The sequence below is a fragment of the Geospiza fortis genome, unplaced genomic scaffold (genome assembly GCF_000277835.1).
Source record: "Geospiza fortis unplaced genomic scaffold, GeoFor_1.0 scaffold55, whole genome shotgun sequence".
In the NCBI taxonomy this organism is placed as follows: Eukaryota; Metazoa; Chordata; class Aves; order Passeriformes; family Thraupidae; genus Geospiza; species Geospiza fortis.
The window spans coordinates 2,125,118-2,144,559 of record NW_005054308.1 but is presented as its reverse complement, the minus strand read 5'-3'; the positions used below and the strand labels follow the sequence as shown (position 1 = coordinate 2,144,559).

Sequence of the window (19,442 nt, the reverse complement as noted above, 5' to 3'; positions counted from 1 at the left end):
ACCATATGGCAACAGCTTCCCAAATTCCAAAGGCTTTCAAAAAGACCATCAGGTACAAAATCCTCCAGGGAAGGAAGCTGCATGTTTGAAAGGTACCTTCCTGTTTGTGTGCTGCTTGGCTTCTTGTCCCTTTTCAGTGCTCTGAGCAGAAACAAGGCTGGAAACAAACTCCAGCAGAATCAAGCACTTATTTGGTTTCAGGACAAGGATTTTAACAGCCTCTTGGACAGTGTCTGAATTTCTCTGTATTAAAGTTGTTATTTAAAGTGCCTAGATTTCAGTAAAGCAAACAGAGGTGATTCCTGGAGCACAGAGCACAAGCTGTGTAAGCTCTAAGTGGGAGGTTCCCTCCAGCCCAATGCCACTACTTGCTTCTCAGTGATTCAGCAGGCTCCTTATACAGATTGAATGCAGCTTTTATTAGGAATCCTGTCAGGCTCAATAAAGACTTTGTCACCCTTGGGGGGTGGGGGGGGGTAGCAGAAGAGAGGAAATGTTACTCAGCATGGTTTATGGTTTTCATTGCTTCCCTTCCTGTTGCTTCATCGAAGGCTGGAATCCGTGCTGTTTCCTTTAGTTTCTGTTTAAGGCCAATTTAAAAATAGTACTCCCAAATTCTTTCCTGATACTGTAATACCAGAAATAAAAACACAGAAACATGTTGTAGTCCTCTAATCCATATTTTACACATTCAGACATCTACAGAGCAAATTCACCAACTTTAGGGATGCTGGTTCAAGAAGCCCACCCTACACACTGTCAGCTACCCCCAAAACTTGTGGGAGGAACAGAAAAAAATCCACTTAAACATGTGTAACAGAGTATACAGCTCCTAAACTAAAAAGAACATGATGAGATGAACTGGAAAGCAACTCTTCCATCTTAGCTTATTTACTCTCCTTGTTCAGTGGCATAGACATTGGACTTCAATAAAAATGCAAGTGATGCAATAGAATATCAGCTCAGAGCTCTTCATTTAAAGGAACAATTCCCTTTAAAGTAGCCTCCTATTTAGCTGGAGGCCACTTAAAAATAAAAACTAAATACAAGCACTGAGACACTATTAGGGAAGAGAAAGGACAGATTAGTCAGTCAGACAAATGAAAATTTTATGAATGAAGGACATTAAAGTTCGTTGCAGAGAATGGCAGAGTTTAGGCAGCATGCCTAAGGAATGAAGCTGCATCATTCCATGCAGGAAACACCACTGATTCAAAAAGCCTAATTAAAGAAGATTTCATGGAGCAGAACAGCAAACTCCTTCATGATCTTATGTCACTGCCTGAGACTGTACACAGTAACATTTGTATACAACAAACCGGTTCAACTACTTCAGAGTTATATTCCATTATTCACGAAAAAAATGGCATACATTTCATAAAGAAGCTGAACAGTTTAAAATGACCGAGAACTTGAATTCTTTGTTTTATGGACTTTCAGACGTCCCCAGACTCCTGGAGCCTATGTCCATCAGACAACTATGGATCATACCCTGACTATGATAGAGCACTCCTCCCTAAACTCTTCACTTCCCATTTACCTATACAAATGACAGATACTGGTTTTTCCAAATAACTAATGTCAGTCTAGTTATTATAGTATCTTTATATTAAATACTGTATGTATCTACATACAGGAGAAAAGAGATTAAGAGAGACTTCATTTCACTCCTGTAAACCCAGGGAGCAATTCCCATTGACAGCATCCACTAATAACAGTATAGACACAAAAGGAAAACTAAAATCTGGCTCTTATTTTTGCAGACAGTAAGAAGTATCATTTGCACACTTGGATTTTTATCTTATTTTTTGTGAAAAAGTAACAAGTCTCTCAATGGGGCAAATAGTTTCCTCATATATTATTTTCTATTCTTTCGTTACAACATGCACGTGGCTACAGGCACAGACTTGCACTCCTAAGAATCAAACTATCCTTAAGAAAATTTGGAAAAGCCAGACCTTTAAATACAGACTCAAGAGCCACTATTACAGCTTTTTGATGGACTGAAAATACCTCAATTCAATAGCATACTTCTAAAAGCAAAATAAAAGAACTGAAGTCTTTCTACATGAAAATAAAACAAAAAGTTTCTCTACTCACCAATCACTCCCCACACCCAATCCAGATAAACACCTTCCACCTCAGAACCCTGGATTATGTTGATATAGGACTTTGGTAGAAAGAAAAACATCTAAAGGAATGAGGGAGGGGAAATTTTGTATTATTTTTACTGCTGCTTCATCACAGAGTCAGCATTTTTGGAACCCTGACTTTGCCAGAGAAAAAACTTCCTTCGGAAAAGCTGATTTTGCAGAGGGAAATTGCAAGGGCCCTGAACTAGAGAGACAGAACAACAAATGTCACTGCTTGAAAGCAAGCAGCTCATAGAGAGTTTCGAGTATGTGAAGCACCATTCAGCCCTTTTCACAGCTAAGAATAAAAGTACAGCTATGAAAAAGAGCCTTCAACTAAAACAAAGTTCCCAAACACACATTACTTAATTTTAAAATATCTTTCAGACTTAAGTGCTGATAATAGAAAAGCAAGTTGCCCCAAAAACCCTTTTTTGAGTTGCAAAACTTCAGTTTTCTAAAACTTGAGTTTTCAAGTTCCCGAAGTTCAACGGGATGGGAAGCACAGAATATACAAAATTATCCCCTATCTAAGAGCAAAACTTTATAACAAACATTTTTAAATAGTACAAAGACCCTAAAATCAGCTTCCTAACCCAGGCTCTTGAAAAATCACCTAAAATCCACCAAAAATAGGTGGCTTCCAGTTCAATCAACACTTTGTTAGTCAAGCAGCTGACCACTTGTCAGAATTACCTACCTCCCTTCCAGAGGACAAGCATCCATCAATAGCAATATTTCAATTAAAACCTTTTGGTTATAACTCCAAAATCATCAGCTCCTCTGATTCACAAAGAAACTCCCTGCTCTTTTCAGAGGAAAGTGTCAACATCCGAAATTTCCTTTCAAGAAAAGAAGGAATTTTGGTAGGAAAGGTCAGAAGACTGAAACATTTAGGGAAAGAAAAAGGTACATTCTTATTAAGTAAGAAATTTGGTACAGAAACCTGGGCATGAGGAGAGAGGAGGTGGAGGATGAAATCCAAAGGTCAGCCTGGGAGTGAGGCTGAGTGCAGCTCAGACATGTTAAATATCTGAGCATGACTTTGCTCTTACTGCAGCTTCTCTTTCCTCCCTCTTGACTAGCAACGGCTGGTTCATATGTAACATATAAACACTCCACTGTTCATGTTTTCATCCTGTTCTGCCCAGTGTATCTTTGCAGCAAGTGAATAACCGAGCTCCCTTACTGCAGCTCAACAGGTATCTCACAGAGAAGGACTGACAGACACAATAATTGCACTTTACTGTAGCTTTCTTCCATCATATTGATTGTCAGAACTTAATAAAAAAGGATAAGAATATTGTTATTTTTCTAATGGCACATTTATGATTTTTCTGTAATTTCTTACTTCTTTGTGAATTCAAACAAGCAAAGATCCTGTCTGTCCGGAAATTAACTCCTGCTAAATAAATAATAGTGAAGGCAAAATGAGATCTTTATCAATATTGTAATCTAAATCATCCACTGATTATCTAGGTAAGGGAGAGGAATAAAGCTATATTAACTGCCTAAAAATGCTTTGGTGCATCAGTAAAACAGGAAGAGAATTATGAGATTATAACTGAGAATAAAATATCACACAACTGTAATGCTCTCCTACAGTTTTTTTCAAAAAAGCCACTGAAGGAAAAAAGAAAAATCAACCTCCAGCTACTTAATTCCCATAATAATGTCATTATGAACTATGAAGGAATTCCTGTAGTGGACAGCAGTAATATGTTCACCAGTAATTCCTTCTGCATGCTGGTATTAGGATATCCAAGCACTAGCAAACTGATCAATCCAAGAAAGTTATTGCAATGTATACGAGGCAATACTTCTTAAAGAGTCTAAATTATCTGAATATAGACTCCCACAAACTTTACTAATACCTAAACTACTACAATATCCTCTCACATGTTGAGAAAGGTTACCATGCCTGTGTTCATTGTGCCCATACAGTGGCAAACATGCATATATCCCCCATCAAAGAAAAAAGGATTAATCAGCACCTCTTTTTATCTTTGCTCATAGCAAAGAATTAGCCAGATTTACCTCACTGCAACATTTGAATGTAAACCTCCACAGCAGAACTCTAGGAACTGATGCTCTGCCACTTCAACATCTACTTTTGTATTTCTCAGCAATACCTGTGCCATAAACCACAAAGACGTTTACAGATCCAAACTGAGGAGTTATATATATATATATATATATGCATATTCATCTAGCTAGGTTAACAGGCTTCAAGTTTGAAATCAGATCAAATAAATTTCAGAGGTACAGATACCTGTGCACTTCCCTAGTCATTACATTGATCACTGATGCATAACGTTACAAATGGAATAATTCTAATCAAGAAAATTAACAACTTCAACACTAGGAGGAACAACCAACAAGCATACCATTAAGAGACTGAATACTGTTAGTCAGGAATTTCTAGCTCCAAATCTTTCAGCCTACCCACCAGGTATCCAGCTTCACAAAGTGCAACAAACTCGTGACTAATGTCCACAGAACTACAGACAAGGTGCCAAGGAAGTGTCTCCTCCACCTCCACACTAAATCAAACAGGTACTAATTGATAACACATGAGACATGGGCTCCTTCAGCTGGGTTGTAGAATAGGATATGATATGGAAACCTCTCCTCCAATGAGCCATTCAATCCTTAGGCAAACCAAAAACTCCAGAGGTTACAATCAGCCTTGACTACAAGACCAAAACAAGCAAATTCTACCACCTTCCTCATTCCTAGGAAACCATGATCAACACAATTTGTAATATACCACACCAGAGATTCCTCCAACCTCTTGCTCTTCCAGAGTTAGGCAACCACAGCCTCTATGGAGGCACAACAAACCCACTTTTAAACAAATCAAGGGTCTCATCTAAAAAGACTTGTGTTTTAAGACAGCAAAACTACCATTATTTATTGAAGATGAAAAAAAAAACCCACCCAACTAATACAAAACTTAATCTGAGCAAAATTGGATTTATAGGCAGCAATGCAATGCCTTCCTTTAATATTCCAACTTTGACTCATCAGCTCACATTAAAAGAGAGGATACACACAGGGTGATGAAAGGCAACGTCTGGACACAGCAGAAGAATATTACACCACACAGCCTCTGGACAGTCATGCCTGTGCCTGCAGTCATGGAGAACACACACTCCAGATCACTGTCCCCCGAAGTGCAGGAGAAACAGAAGGACCTGGTACTGCAGCTCAGACATTTTACATAATCACACTGAAAATTAAGAGATCTCTGTTGTGTGTTTTCTTGAAAAGCTGTGCATTTAGTGTCTCAGCCTCTCATTCAGGCAGCTGGGCCACTGCAGTACTTACCAAACACTCAGTCCAAGGGTTGGAAGGAATGGAAGACCTGTTAACTAAGGCTTCTCACTTTATTACATCAGCATTCACAACCATGAGAGCTATGTAATTATATTTCATATAAAAGTACAGTTTAAGAAAATGTTCTACTAGAGTCAAACTAGAGCTTGGGAAAAATCAAAGCAACATTACTGTTTACCAAACTAAACACTGAAGTCCATGGCTCCAGATTTTAACAGAGCCAGATTTGAGAGACCCAAAATAAGCGCAAGGGAAATTCTCAGTTTTTCTTAAAAACAAGGCTGTACTCAGCTCTGATAGGTTATGAAGTATCTGTCAAGCACAGGTCTGCTATACTCCATAATTGCCTTCTACCTAAAATGAACATAGGAGAAACAAAACAGAAAGAAGTTCCTCTCTTGAGCTGTGGACTTCACCAGGAAACGTATCCCAATGGCTCAGGAATCGGGCTGAAATGGTGGCCAGATATGGACAAGACATCTTTTCTAATCATCACACCTGGATGATACCCTTTAACCCTTGTATGAACTGCATGTCAGTTTGGAAGAACCAGAACAAGAAGACTTTGACAAGCATCTTGGAAGTGACCTATAATGGCACCTACAGAGGAGTTTGCTGAAGGAAGCTTTCCCATCCAACAGAAGGGAAGCAGTAAACATGTTTGACAGAAGGTCAGCAGTCTGACATCAGACTGTCAGCTTCCTTCCTACTTCAAATGGGAAACAGGAACAGAAACTTCTTCTGCAACAGTTGGAAAGAACAGTTTTACAGCCAAATCAACACAGCCTACTGGAGGCTGGACACGTTACAAAGAACCCTGAAAATGTAGGATCAATAAATCAGATTTAAGTAGAATAACCTCCCCACAGTATCTGGTGGCCATTGAAATGCACAACCCCTTGTGACAAGAGCATCATAAAGCTCCCAAAATTAAAGTGCAACAAAATCAGTACCATCACCTTTCAACACTAAACCCATGACATGGTTTACAGTGACAGACCTCACTCCTCAGCTTCTTCGAATACAAACTGCCAAAGTGAAAAACATTACCACAGCTCTGGAAGTCTCTCTTCATAGGAATTCATGTTTGGCCAAAAGGAGCTGTATGTGCCTGCAATGCAACACACCACCACAAGAATTCCTTCCCTTCAGATCATCATTCAAGGCTCATTAATGATCAGTCTTTGAAGGATGGACTGCTTAAATGTCAATGCTAAACAGGCACAAAAAGATTACAAAGAGAGAATCCCTTAAGGCAGTTATTTTTGTGCTTTTCATCAAGAATTTGCTACACTCTTGACATGCTAAAAGCTAACCAATAATTAGCAGAGCTAAGGAACCTCAAGAAAACAGATGTAGAATGCTAACTAATTTGCACATGCTTCCCTCAGCTCAGGGTATTTCCAAAATACTGCATTGAAATGCTCAAAAGAGGAAGAAGGGTGTATCACAGTATCATCAAACAAAGGGAAACCCTCTGTATTTTAAGCCTGAAGCCATTGAAACAAGAAGACCTCCAAGTTTTAAAAACAGCTTGTCTGGCAATACTAACATCAGCAGAGTTCTTTTACAGAAATATCAGGTCTTTTAAAAGGAGGGCATCAGAGCTCTAAACAGACTTTATCAAGGTAATCTCAATATATTTCTCAAGGAAAACTCCTTTTTGCACATGTCTTCCAAAGTGTTTTGCACTTCGCTGCAAACTGGAAGTTCACGTGGGACGGTCCTGAGAAGTGTGCAGCTTCTTTGCCAGCGACAAGACCACCACAAGCCACCTGTTAATGCCAAGGAACTCATTTCTATCTGAAGACTGCCAGCTTTTTGCCCTCCTGGGATGGGAGCATCAGCCACTGCACACAGGGTTATTACAGAGCCATGGAGCAAACAGCAGCAGTGCGATCAGTGCACTCAGCAGCACAGCACAGATGTCAGACAGCTGCCTACAGGGGTTTGCCTTCCTCCCCTGGGCTCCTCACAGGTGGGGCTGTCCACAGGTGGACAAAACCTGCGCACAGGCGCCTCAGTTTCTTCTCACACCAGACATTCACACAAGTTCTGTAAGGCTACTACTCTCCTACAATTTATTTGCACTGTAGATAGATATACAGCTCTCCTTACACAATGTGACGCAAGAAATTATTTTATTAAAATAAACATTACAGAAACACTCCTCCCTGAAGCTTATGCAAAGTAAGTATGGGTATACCACCTGAAGAGATTTTTTTTTGAAAATCATTATTTTTTTACAGTTACTTTTTTATTCACTACAATATTCTGCAGCTTTAATACTGCTTCTATGAGGAATTTAACACCTACACATCTTGACTGCTTATCCTCCACCCTTTGCATTTTTGGAGAACAAAAGCAGAAAAGAAATGCGTTTTTTTTCCCATTTGGCAACTTTTCTGAATGCCAAGTATACTTGCAGTTCTCTCCCACCTCCTTCCACACCCTTTTCTGGCCCTTTCTCACTATTCTAGTATCTCCAAGAAGTTCCTATTGCAAGGTCAGTAACAAGGCAGTAGGCTCATATTCTAGGTCAGACTAAGCACAAAACACACTTTTACTACCTAACCAGTCCCTGAAATAAGTTTGTTGTTTTTTTTTTTTTTAATTCAGATACTACAATAAGAAATAGGTTGGTAGAAAAATATTACATTACATATTTAAACTTTAATTCATAAGTGAAAACTTTTAGTTAAATTATCACTCCACAGACAAAACTAAGTGCATGACCCCACTTCATGGGGGAAAGTATATACTAAAGGAAGTAAGTTCCAATAAAAAAATTCCAAGACTTCACCATAATTTCTGGTTTTACTCTCAGGGCCGTCACAGCTGTCACTAAAATGAAAAAAACAGTTTTTCAGGAACAGTAGAAGCAAGTACAGGAAAAGTAATCTTGGAACAATAACATTTCACATGGTCTTTGGAAGATCACTGGGAACAGCTACCCTAATACACACTAACTCCACTTGCTCCTTTAACAGGATTTATATGAAGCAGAACTCATATTACCTTCTGGAAAGAACCAAATCAATCCTATCTGGGAAAGTTCCAGGCATGAAATTACCTGTCCCCAGCTTCCCATGTTTGCAAGGGGGGAGCACAGAGGAAACTGCAGGCACCACCTCCCTGCTGCCACCAGCTGCAGCTTGCAGGGTCCCCACAGCTGCTTTGGAGCACGGAGCGTCTTCTGTGACAGCAATGGACAGAAATTTGAGTCATTTTTCTGTCCCCTACAAGCTATGTTTACTGCCACCCTACCATCACAGTTTAGAGAATTAGGCCTTGAAATATCTGATCAATACCAGCGTAAAACCTAATCTGCACAATCACATCTGCTGAGCCCTAATCCTGCATTTAGTATGAAGATTATCATGAAATAATCTGCTGTGATCTCTGGTTTTTAGTTACAGTTACTTTGGCCAATAGCTTGAAAAATATCTCTAAATACTAGATGTGTAAGTTTCTAGTATGCCCTGAACTACAGAGTGAAAACGATGAGCTTGTTTGACAATCACCTCTCCAACACAAAAGCCTTGTTTACAAATGTATCATCAGTCCAGAAAACCCCAGAACCACTGAGTGAACCTTCTGAAGACTTCATTGGAACAAAACATAAATAAAAAGAACAGAAAGGATGCACAGCCCTCTCAGGGTATCCTGACATCCCCCTGAAAGCTTGAACACAGACAGGGGCTGCACACGAAACACCCCAAGGCAGATGCACAACAGCATCAGTATCAGACACCAAACTCTCTGAACAAGATGAAGGAAAAGGGATGGAGATTTGAAGAAGACTTTGTGCTTTGAGAATACCTTCACAGGCAGATTAGGAACTTGATGAATTCTAGAAACATTTGTTTAAAAATTCTGACCTACACTCATACCAGATTCTCAAATTCCTTCAACCAACAGGCACAAAGCTAATGAAATCCGTGCTTGAGAATCACTCTGTGTTAGGACTGTAACAGCAGAAGCTCAAAAAAGGAAAACAAAAAAGCAGTAAGAAGAGATCAAGCCACACCTGGACAACAGTGTTTTCAGACAAACTGTTCCTATACACACCAGACTGGACTGATTAAAGAAGGACACAAAGTTCTTCTCCTAGGTAACAAGTGACAGGACAAGAGAAAATTACCTCAAACTGCACCACAGGACATTTAGCTTGGATATTAGGAAAACTTTTTTCATGGAAAGGGCTGTCCAGCATTGGAACAGAATGTTCAGGGCGGTGGAAGAGTCATCATCTCTGGAACTATTCAAAAAAACTGCATGGATAAGGCACTCAAGGACACAGATTAACGGTGAACACATGGTGGTGCTGGGTTGATGGTTTGACTTGGTCTCGGAGGTCTTTTCAAACCTTAATGATTCTGTGATCTGTAAAAGTACTCAAGAGCATTTCCTTTAGGGTGAGGACTGCTCTCCCAGAGGGAAGACACTGATGTCTGCCATCACTGATAGGGAAAGTTCCTCCCCCAGGTCTGAGAGCAGAATTCCTGCAAGCACCCTCTGACCTATCTCGCTCTGCAGAACCACCAACACACACAGATCATGACCATCTTCCTTCCTCTCATACAAGAGTGATACATGTAAGAGTGCCTTAGAATATAATTTCCTTTAAAAGCCTTACTGTACATATATCTTGGAGGAAAGATATCTGAAAATTATATACACGAGGTGTGCAGCAGGCACCACACATAAACAGGCACATATACGAGTCACAGAAAGCAAGAGACACTAACACACAAATTACAAAGCCAAAATGTTTTGTTACCACTTTTGGTGTGGCCTTACTTCCTTCAGATGAACCCCAACCTGCAGAAGCAAGTTAGACTAGGCAACAGCCTCCGACTTCTCTGTGTAACTACACACAATAGATACTGCATAACCATTATGCTTAAGTAGAATGTTCAGATTCAACAATTTCACCAAGACTTTTAAAAAATACTGGAAGCCACCAGCTGTGTTCATCAGTCCCACTCACTCTTGCGATGGTGCTGTGCAGGGACAGGAATTGGGTTCAATGATCCTTGTGGATCCCTTTCAACTCATGATGTTTTTGATTCTAATAAAATTCCTCAAGCTCCCCAAGGTTAACTTGTAGCTCTTTCTCAGCTAGACCCAACTGCACTCATTTCTTCATGTAAACTGGACTAGCACTGGGAATAGGTGCACCTCATGTTTGAAAAGGCTGAGCCAGTGCTTTAATCCACTCACTTGTATCCCATAACAGAACCACATTCCTGCTCACCGCTTCATTTCAATGAATCAGAATTGGAAATTACATGCGGGAGACAAACAAGGATGGTGGAACAGCTTTTTACCTTGTCATGTCTAACTCAATGACTCACTACACACAAACCCTCAACTTTCTGCAAACAATGCCAATATACATGAGCCATTGTCCACAGGGTTATTACTGCACTGTAATTTCATTTTCTCTTTAATACATCCATGTTCTGGTGAGCAGACTTTACACTGGATGGAGAAATTTTCATTAGTCATGGCCCAAGAGCAGAGCGAAACATGTAGGAGTAAAGGGCCAGCACAGATAACTTAGAATAACCCTTCCAATTCTGTGCAGAGAACCGAACAGCATCATTTGTCACAGACACAAAACATCTGTACACTTCTGCTCTTACAAGGCGAGGCACTGGAACATGGATGCCCCATCTCTAGAGGTGTTAAAGGCCAGGTTGGACAGGGCTTGGAGCAGCCTGGTCTAGTGGAAGGTGTCCCAGCCCACGGCAGGGGGCTGGAAGAGGATGGTCTTTAAGACCCCTTCCAGTCCAAACCATTCTGTGCCAAAGAGGCGAGAGACTCCACTACACAAGGTATCAGTATCAGCACAAGGAGAGGCTAAAGCCTGCCAACATTCTTCCCAGAGGGTGCCACAATGTTTGGCTCAGAGACACAGCTCTGAGTGACCCCTACAAACAAAACCCAGGGTCTGCCCATGCCAGGGAAAGCAGCAGCAACAAACTCCCAAGGACCCTTCAGAGAACCATATTTAAAGAAGGAATTTCAGAAACCAACATGACCCCAGCCAGATTTCACAACACTGCTCCAAGCCAATTACAGGGACACTTAGAGGAGCAATGCCCATGACTTTACACTGCAATGATGGGAGCACCAAATACTCACTGAACCAAGGAAGAAGCCCTGATCATCCCCCAGCTGCCAGGGAGATCAGATACCACAAAGTCACAGCTATTAGATAGAACAACTGTATGTGTGTTCCACCTACACCAGGTGATAAACAATGAATGTTCAGTCTAATTTACTTCTCAGAGTTTTTATTAAAAGTTTACTTTATCTGGCATTTTGTTTTTTGTGGGTTTGGTTTTGACTTCCTTTTTTTTTAACAGCTGTGGTTCACAATGATCTTCCAAAAATAATTAACAAATTATATACACCTACTCTAACGCAACTTAAACATCAGAATGTTTTCCTATCTCCATCACAGTTTGTTTTAATTCTTTCACTCCTGCGCAGATTTTCCTTTCCAGAACAGTGCTCAACATCCTTACCCACAAAACAGGTTAATATGGACACAGCCTCTAAAAATCGAAAAACTCACCCGTCCCAAAACATTCATGCTCATTTTCTCAACTTGCTTAATATTGCAAAAATTTTGAACAAGGAAACTTAGTTAGACAGACTTTATGAAAAAATCTACTTGTCAATAGTCACTTCAATAAAAGCAGTAAATGCAGTCAAAGCTAAAACAGTGCCCTGAAACCTGATTTATTTCATTGGAACCACAAATCTCTATTTGACTGAAGTCAACAGGCTTTACTGTTAAGAACGCTGGAAAAAATATTTCTTTCTGAGAACTACAGGTGTAGTTTCCTTGCAGGTATTCCAGCCAGATAATAGCTGCAGAACAGCCAAACCAGATCCCTCCTCTGTGAACAAGGCACCTTGTCCAAGGCTTAGCGCACTCTCATTTGCGTCTCTGAGACATAAATAATCCAAGACTAATATGAGTAACACCTTCAGGCTTGCTGATGAAAGCACAACAACAAACTCAAAAAAAATGTTAAAAAGAGGTAAAAAACATTCCCAAGACAGATACTGAAGTCCATATAGCTGAATATTTACATAGATTAACATTTGTTAAAACTGGTAAATGTTCCACTATTGTATTTTGGTTCATTTGAAACAACAGATGAATTTTTTATGTTAAACTAATTTAGGGCTGATTTCAGCTTCAGAAAGTGTGTTGTACTTAAGGTTCCAGATATTAATAATCTGAATTATTTGGCTACTGATATAAGCCAGGTTGTTGAGTACCTCTGGCCAAGAATTTGACTGTATGCCACAAGCACGGAACTGCGTCCACATGGCAATGAAAACAAAATAACCAAGCACCACTGATTTTTAAGTAAGACTTTGTGAATTCCAAATCAATCCTGTGATCAGTCACAGATTAAAGATGTTAACTGAGGCTAATTCCAATTATTCAGAGAAGATATTTGACCCTGCCCAGTCTTGGGGAACGGGACACCACATTTTACCTGCACTGGCTTCCCAGGGATGTTCAGGAAGGCTGAACAACTACTGTCAACAAGCATCCATGGGTATTTATCTGAATTTTTGGAATGAAACATAAAATATATCTGTCAAAGAACATCACTCTTGATCACCTCAGAAAACAAAGTACATACATGAAGTTTATGAAAATGAATTATCAAGCAGCATTTACTGAGGTAATATAAGAGTTTGCATGCTTGTCTTTTTTTATTATAGGAAAACCACAGGTCTAATTGAGATGAAGACTCATGATACTACACTGTGTTAAGAAACAAAATAAGAGACAACTACCCACCTAAAGCACAAGACAAAATAGAGGAAAATCTAAGCACTATAAACTTCCTAACTCATGAAGCTGGCAGCTGAAGAGACGCTGTTTTCCCAAAGCTTTGAGGCTTGTTGGACAATCCTCCAGGATTTTCAATGCTGTATTTACCATGAGCTTAAATACACTCATTTAATGAGCAGTTGGGGAAAAAAATGTGGTTTTGTTTTACCTTCAACTAAAAGCTATGTGGCAGGGAAGCACAGGAAGAAAAGAGAAGGTTCATGACTGTTTCATTAAAAGTAATAAGAATTTCAACTTCATTAACACAGAAACCGTAGTCTGCTTGTGAATAAGACTGAATCTTAACAGCTGTCAGCCAGCACTATGATACTCAATGTGCCACTCCTCATGTACCTCTGTTCTGAACTTTGGTTTTAGTAGGTGGCCATAAAAAAGCTTTACAACACATTTTATGTAAAGAGACTCATCTAATATTTAAGAAAACGTCACAAGTCTAGGTCTTTCCTAGTCCTAGCAAGATGCTGATGGAATATGGCGTCAATGACATACATGCAAGTCTTTCTCTGAAGTTGCAGTTACTCAACATTTTTGTTCATTAATCAATTTCTGTGCACTTGATTTTTTCAATCATACTGAACATAAGTAAAACTCTAATTGTTGCCTTCACAGAACTACTTATAAATTATTCATATTACAAGTTTTACGTTTTTCTAACTGTAAAAGATAATTGTTGCCCTATGAGTGCAGAAAGGCAATGTGCACAGGGTACCCAAGGGCCCAGGAAGGAATTCATTAGCGGTAAATTGCAGGCACGTCAGTACGTGTTCTATCCTTTTGGTTATCATCAGTGATAACTAATTTTCCCACTTTAAAGGTCTTTTCCAGGTTCCCAGCACAGTCACTTGCCAAGACCAGCCTAAGTCTCTGCGTGGTGAGGGATCAAAGTCAGGTAGCACTGGTCAGCGCACCTTTGATCAAGGTTTCAGGAGGTTCTCTGACAAAGACACCAAAGCACAAAAACACAAAATAATCTCAAGGATTTTACAGCAGTTGGCTGCTGTTCATCTTCAGTTTGAGCTCCAGAACTGGTAACTGCATGACAAAGTCTTAAAGAGTGTCACCTATAAAAAACAGATCACGAAATTTGGGAATGAAAGTGTAAGACAGAGGTAGCTTAGGTAGTAGAAAATTATGGCAGAAGTCAAGTGTCCATCACTCCTTTGGCTCTGTTTTAGAGGCCCACATACTAACAGTAAGGTGCTTTTAATAAATAGAAACCAGCATCTGCCACTTCATTTAACACAAATTTATTTTGGCTTTACAATAACTGCAAGCATCCCCACTTTTGTGGTGACTTTACAATTCTCATTACTTTCAATGGCTATCCAAAGCCACCACCTTGACACAGTTACATTCCTAAAAGCTCACCTCAGATTCTAGAAACAACAGATTTCTACAATGGTTAATCCCATTTCACCTATTGAGTTTACAGAAAATTATTAAAAGGATGAAAAAACCCACTTCAAAATACCAGTTATTTCTGGAAACAAGAAGCAGATGTTCTCCTCTGTTTGGCTCAGCTGTGCTACAGTACAAGAGTGCCTTTGTTATGCTGTCAACAATAATTTATTTTATTTATTACAGCTATTTCATAATGCCTATCAATGTACCATTTGTGCATGATTTACATTCACACAGATCTATTTCTCTACATCTAAGCCATCAAGAAGCATCACATACACGCTCCAAGCAGCAGACACTGTCATGACACAATTCTGCAAATTAGGTTTTTTCCTCTTTCCACTGTATTAATAAAAAGGGAACAGGAAGAGAAGAAAGAATTACTATTGCCAAATGAAGTCGAATTAACATTAATCAAGAATTACTGCAAAAAGATGAAGTTAGGAAAATACAAGAGCTCAGAGTATAAAAATAAACTCCAATTCTTTGAAGTCAAATAAAAGCAAAGCTTTCTGAGGCACAAAAGTAAACACTGTCTAGAACAAAGTCATGAAGAACTAAAAAGATACTATATTGGGAAGAGGTTCCATTAAAAATGGAAGAGAGCCTGCTCACGGGAGGGGAGGAGAAGGAAAGACAAAGAAAAAGGAGCACAATCATTTGCTGTTTGGCCCTATCAACCACTGAGTCCTTATCTGTGGCAGCATGAACAACCCCCCTTAAGACCAACATCAGAGCCTTTGTATGGAGCTGATAAGGAACTCTAGGCCTCAAAAAAATTAAATATTTAATGAGAGCACACACATGGTGGCATAAGCATTCATCCTTCCCTTCTACTGCTTTGAACTAAAGATTTTCTCCTATTAAAATATTCCCAAATTACCAATTTAATATCCCCACCTGTGACAAGAAACACTGCACAGTAAATCCCATATTCCCAGGCAAAAACTGGAGGATCTCCATGGATAAACACTCACAGATTTACCATCACATAGGCATCTGCATAACCTTGGGAGGAAAATGCATGTATTAAAATATTAAACAAGTGTAAGAAATCCTATTGTTTAAGTATAGGCATGATGGTTTTTTTTTTAAGTATCCAACTACTGCCAGAGCTTCCGCCCTCTGACAAGACAGAAGAGATGATTTGTTAGGATAATCTATTATCAAAACTAATATCTGAGAGTTTACTCACAAATTCTGCACTTTCAGGCCATACCTGAGAGACAGGTACACAGATTTATTTCCAGTGTCAGCACAGGGGCACAGACCATCAGGGAACAGGCAAGGCAGACATCTGCCTAAATGGGACTCGCTGAAATCCCAGAGCAGCACCTGCTACATACACAAGCATCAGTCCACTAGGAAACATTCTGGAGCTCTATCCACATGAGAAGTCATTTCCATCACATATAAACAATATGCACCTCCAAAAGAGAGGAAAGGGAGCAAAATATTTGCCAGTTGTCAATAATTCCAAAAAAGATTCTAAACAGGTAACACAATACTGTGTTACTTTAAAAAAATACATAAAATATATATGCATACATAAAATTACATAAAAATGCATGCATCATTAAATTTTTGCTATAATCCCTACAAATTCATCAAAATAATTCCCCCTGGCAAAATAAACAGAAGATTACATGTTCATCTTCATGAAGATGCATGAAGTATCTGAGCAACAACAACTAAAAAAAAAAATCAAGTGTGTACATGCCTAATATGCATAACTTATACACTTTAACAATTAGCAAACATTGGAATGCTACCACAACACTGAAAACTTGCCCTAACACAGATTTTTCCAAACAAAAATATTTGTAGTATCAGGAACTAAAACATTTACTTCAGCAAGACGGTGAGGTAACTTTCAAAATAAGTAAATTATAAAAATGTTTTAGAATCTCCCTGCTTAGTTTTATAATTCTTAGAAATTAAAACATTTTGTCAAGGAAAAAACCTACAATTGAAATCAGATGGATAATTGTACTACTTGTAAGGAAAATCTGGCATGTGGAGTGTTTATCTGTATTTTTCCAGAGGCTGCACAGATGACAGGAATGAAGCACCAGACCATGCTACTGATCAGCACAGCCCCAACCCTGTAATTTGTAATAAATACCCAGGTAAATTGCTCATATAAACTGCAGGATCAGAAGCACAGATGGGGGCAGAAAGGGGCTGAAAGCAATTAAAACTCTAGTGGTTGAGCAGCTTTGGCTTATCATAAAATACCAACGGTGGCTCGGGGAATTTGAGGGGGTTCCTGCACAAAAACGCAGTCAAAGGGCACAAGCAGCCCCACGCAGCTGATTTCGTGTGGGAGGAACTGATGATACCTTCCCACCAGAGTAGGAGGGAGAAATGAAGCCACACACACGTTAGTCTGTGCACAACTGGATACTTCAAGGCAGGAGTCACCAGATTGTTCATCCTGTGCAGGGACACCTGAAATTTGGGTCTGATCCTAATGGCTGAGCTAAACAGGTTTCAGCTTCCCTGCCCCAAGTCCTGCAGCCTAGAGAGGAAAGAGGACAAGTCAGGATGTTGAGATAAATAAATAAATGAATAAACAACATTGCAATTGTTTTCTCCAGTTCACTCGCCACCCTATCTGTCCTCACATCCCAGAGCAGATGTTGGGAAAATCTGTCAGCATGACTGTGACAGGGGATTCCAAGCTTGGTACCTTGAGCAGGTAACACAGATCCAAACTGGGCACCCCCTGCTATCAAATCGGGGAAAAGCTTCTCTTTCTAAATGTATGTAAACAAAACTATCCTAAGAAAAAAATAAAAGTGATTTAACTGTAATTATCTACTCAGCAACAGGGAGCAAGAACCAAGGACCCAATCCTGCCAAGTTTTAAGTACATGTTTAACTTTAATCACAAGTAGTCTCACTGTGCAGTGTCTCTAAAATTAGCTTGCCAAAACAGGGTCAAATTAACAAGGGAATTTAGATTTTTAAAATAATTTTAGAAGTATTATTACTTAGATAGCAAAGATTAGATTTTTTTCCCACAATTAAGATACATCGGCAAATTCAAACGTGCACACAACGCTCATGTCAGTCTCAATGGAAACTTACACAAATGCACACAAACCCACAAGCAGTCAGTCATTGTGATATCTGATAGTTTAACACTACAAGGTTAAGCAAAATAATTATTTTAAGGCCATTTTAGCCAACACAAGGTGACAACCACAAGGAATCCCATGATGGCTGCTGGGGGAAAACGTGGGGATGCCCAAAAAAAAAGAACAAAAAGCCCTACACAGCCACAGAGGTTGGCACAGCAAGCAGTGGTGAGCAGGGGTTCTGAGCCAAGGCAGATTACCTGTTCCCCACAGTCCAAGCCATGACGAGCCAGCACGGAATGCCAACTCCTGAATGACACTTCTGTGATGAACCCAGTTGCCCAACACTGCAAGCCACACTAGCAAAGGAATTTTTCTAACTGCAGACTCCAGCTGAAGAGAAAGAAAGTTCTGAAGCAAGAAGAGAGTAGAGAGGAGTGCTAAAAGTAAGGAAAAAAGAATGGACATTGAGACTGCCTCATCATTAATGTAGAGACACAAGGAGGAATGCGCCGGATATCCCAAAGCAAGCAACCATTGGGACTGAACATCTGTATTTCACTCACTCAGCCGACTTGAAAGGGAAGTAGGGACTCTGCCCTGCTAGGATGAACCCCGGAGCAGCCTCTGAGCAGCTCTCTAAGTAGCCCTTCCATAATTAACTTATAAGGAAGACCAGGCAGGACATTCTGCTCTCCATGAAGTACCAAGGGAGAACAGATGTTTCCCAGTCTCCAAGGGAAAAACTTAAGAGTGTATCACTTCATAGCACTAATTCTTGAACACATGAAAAAAAAAATCACAGCAAGGGAAACAAATGAAGGAAGGCAAAGGGTAAGTAAGCAAACAAACTCCAATCAGACCTTCAACAAATGCAAATGATATCAAACCTATTTCATTATTAAGGTAATGCTCCATGACATTACCATTCCCAAAAATACATGGCTGATTACAGAGTAGCTTGTGGGGAAGGGACAGAGAAGGCAGTTAATTGGAAAATGCGTTTTATTGTAGCTTACCAGCCTCACACATTTCTACACTCCCACTCACTGCAGAAACATCTTTATGAAGTCTGGGCAGCATAATTAGTTTGGTTTTGTTTAAATCTGCATCACTGTACAGGTAAGCAAAGCCTTTCAGCTCCCTAACTTTTCCCAGAAGTTTTGCATCACTGAAATATGCATCATTTTAATTTCGAAGATCTACTTCTTGTTGTTCTTCTTCCTACAGCTGGCCCGAAGCACTTCATGAAGCGCCTTGTGCCTGTACCCAGCGTGTTACTGGGCGTTTAAACCTCTGCTGGTCCCGAGAGGGCCAACTTCGGAGAGAAATAAATAAATAAATAACCGAGCTCCAGACAGAAGTTTGTGCGCCAGCCCGGTCTGTGTGCGCACCGCAGATCCCGCGCTGTCGGGACACGGATTTACGCAAAGGAAAAGTGAGAAAGTAAATAAAAGGACCCGCTGGGAAGGAGCCGGAACCGCCTTACCTCCGGAGTCCGCTCGGCGGGCTTTTTCCGCAGCGCCTGTTTGATCCTGGGCTCCACCGGGGCGCTCATCCTCCAGCCCGGCGCCCCCCGCCCCGCGGAGGCTC

General features: G+C 40.0%; 1 protein-coding gene across 4 annotated transcripts in view; it reads right to left on the bottom strand.

Moving 5' to 3' along the window:
- RAPGEF6 (Rap guanine nucleotide exchange factor 6) overlaps window positions 1-19,436 on the bottom strand; it is a 122,322-nt gene extending 102,886 nt beyond the window's left edge. For all 4 annotated transcript variants that reach the window (XM_031055265.1, XM_031055267.1, XM_031055266.1 and 1 more), the window contains exon 1: window positions 19,339-19,436. In XM_031055265.1, the coding sequence (XP_030911125.1) occupies window positions 19,339-19,407 (69 nt within the window). In that variant the 5' untranslated portion in view covers window positions 19,408-19,436. The remainder of the gene's footprint in view (window positions 1-19,338) is intronic.
- Between the last annotated feature and the right edge of the window lie 6 nt (window positions 19,437-19,442).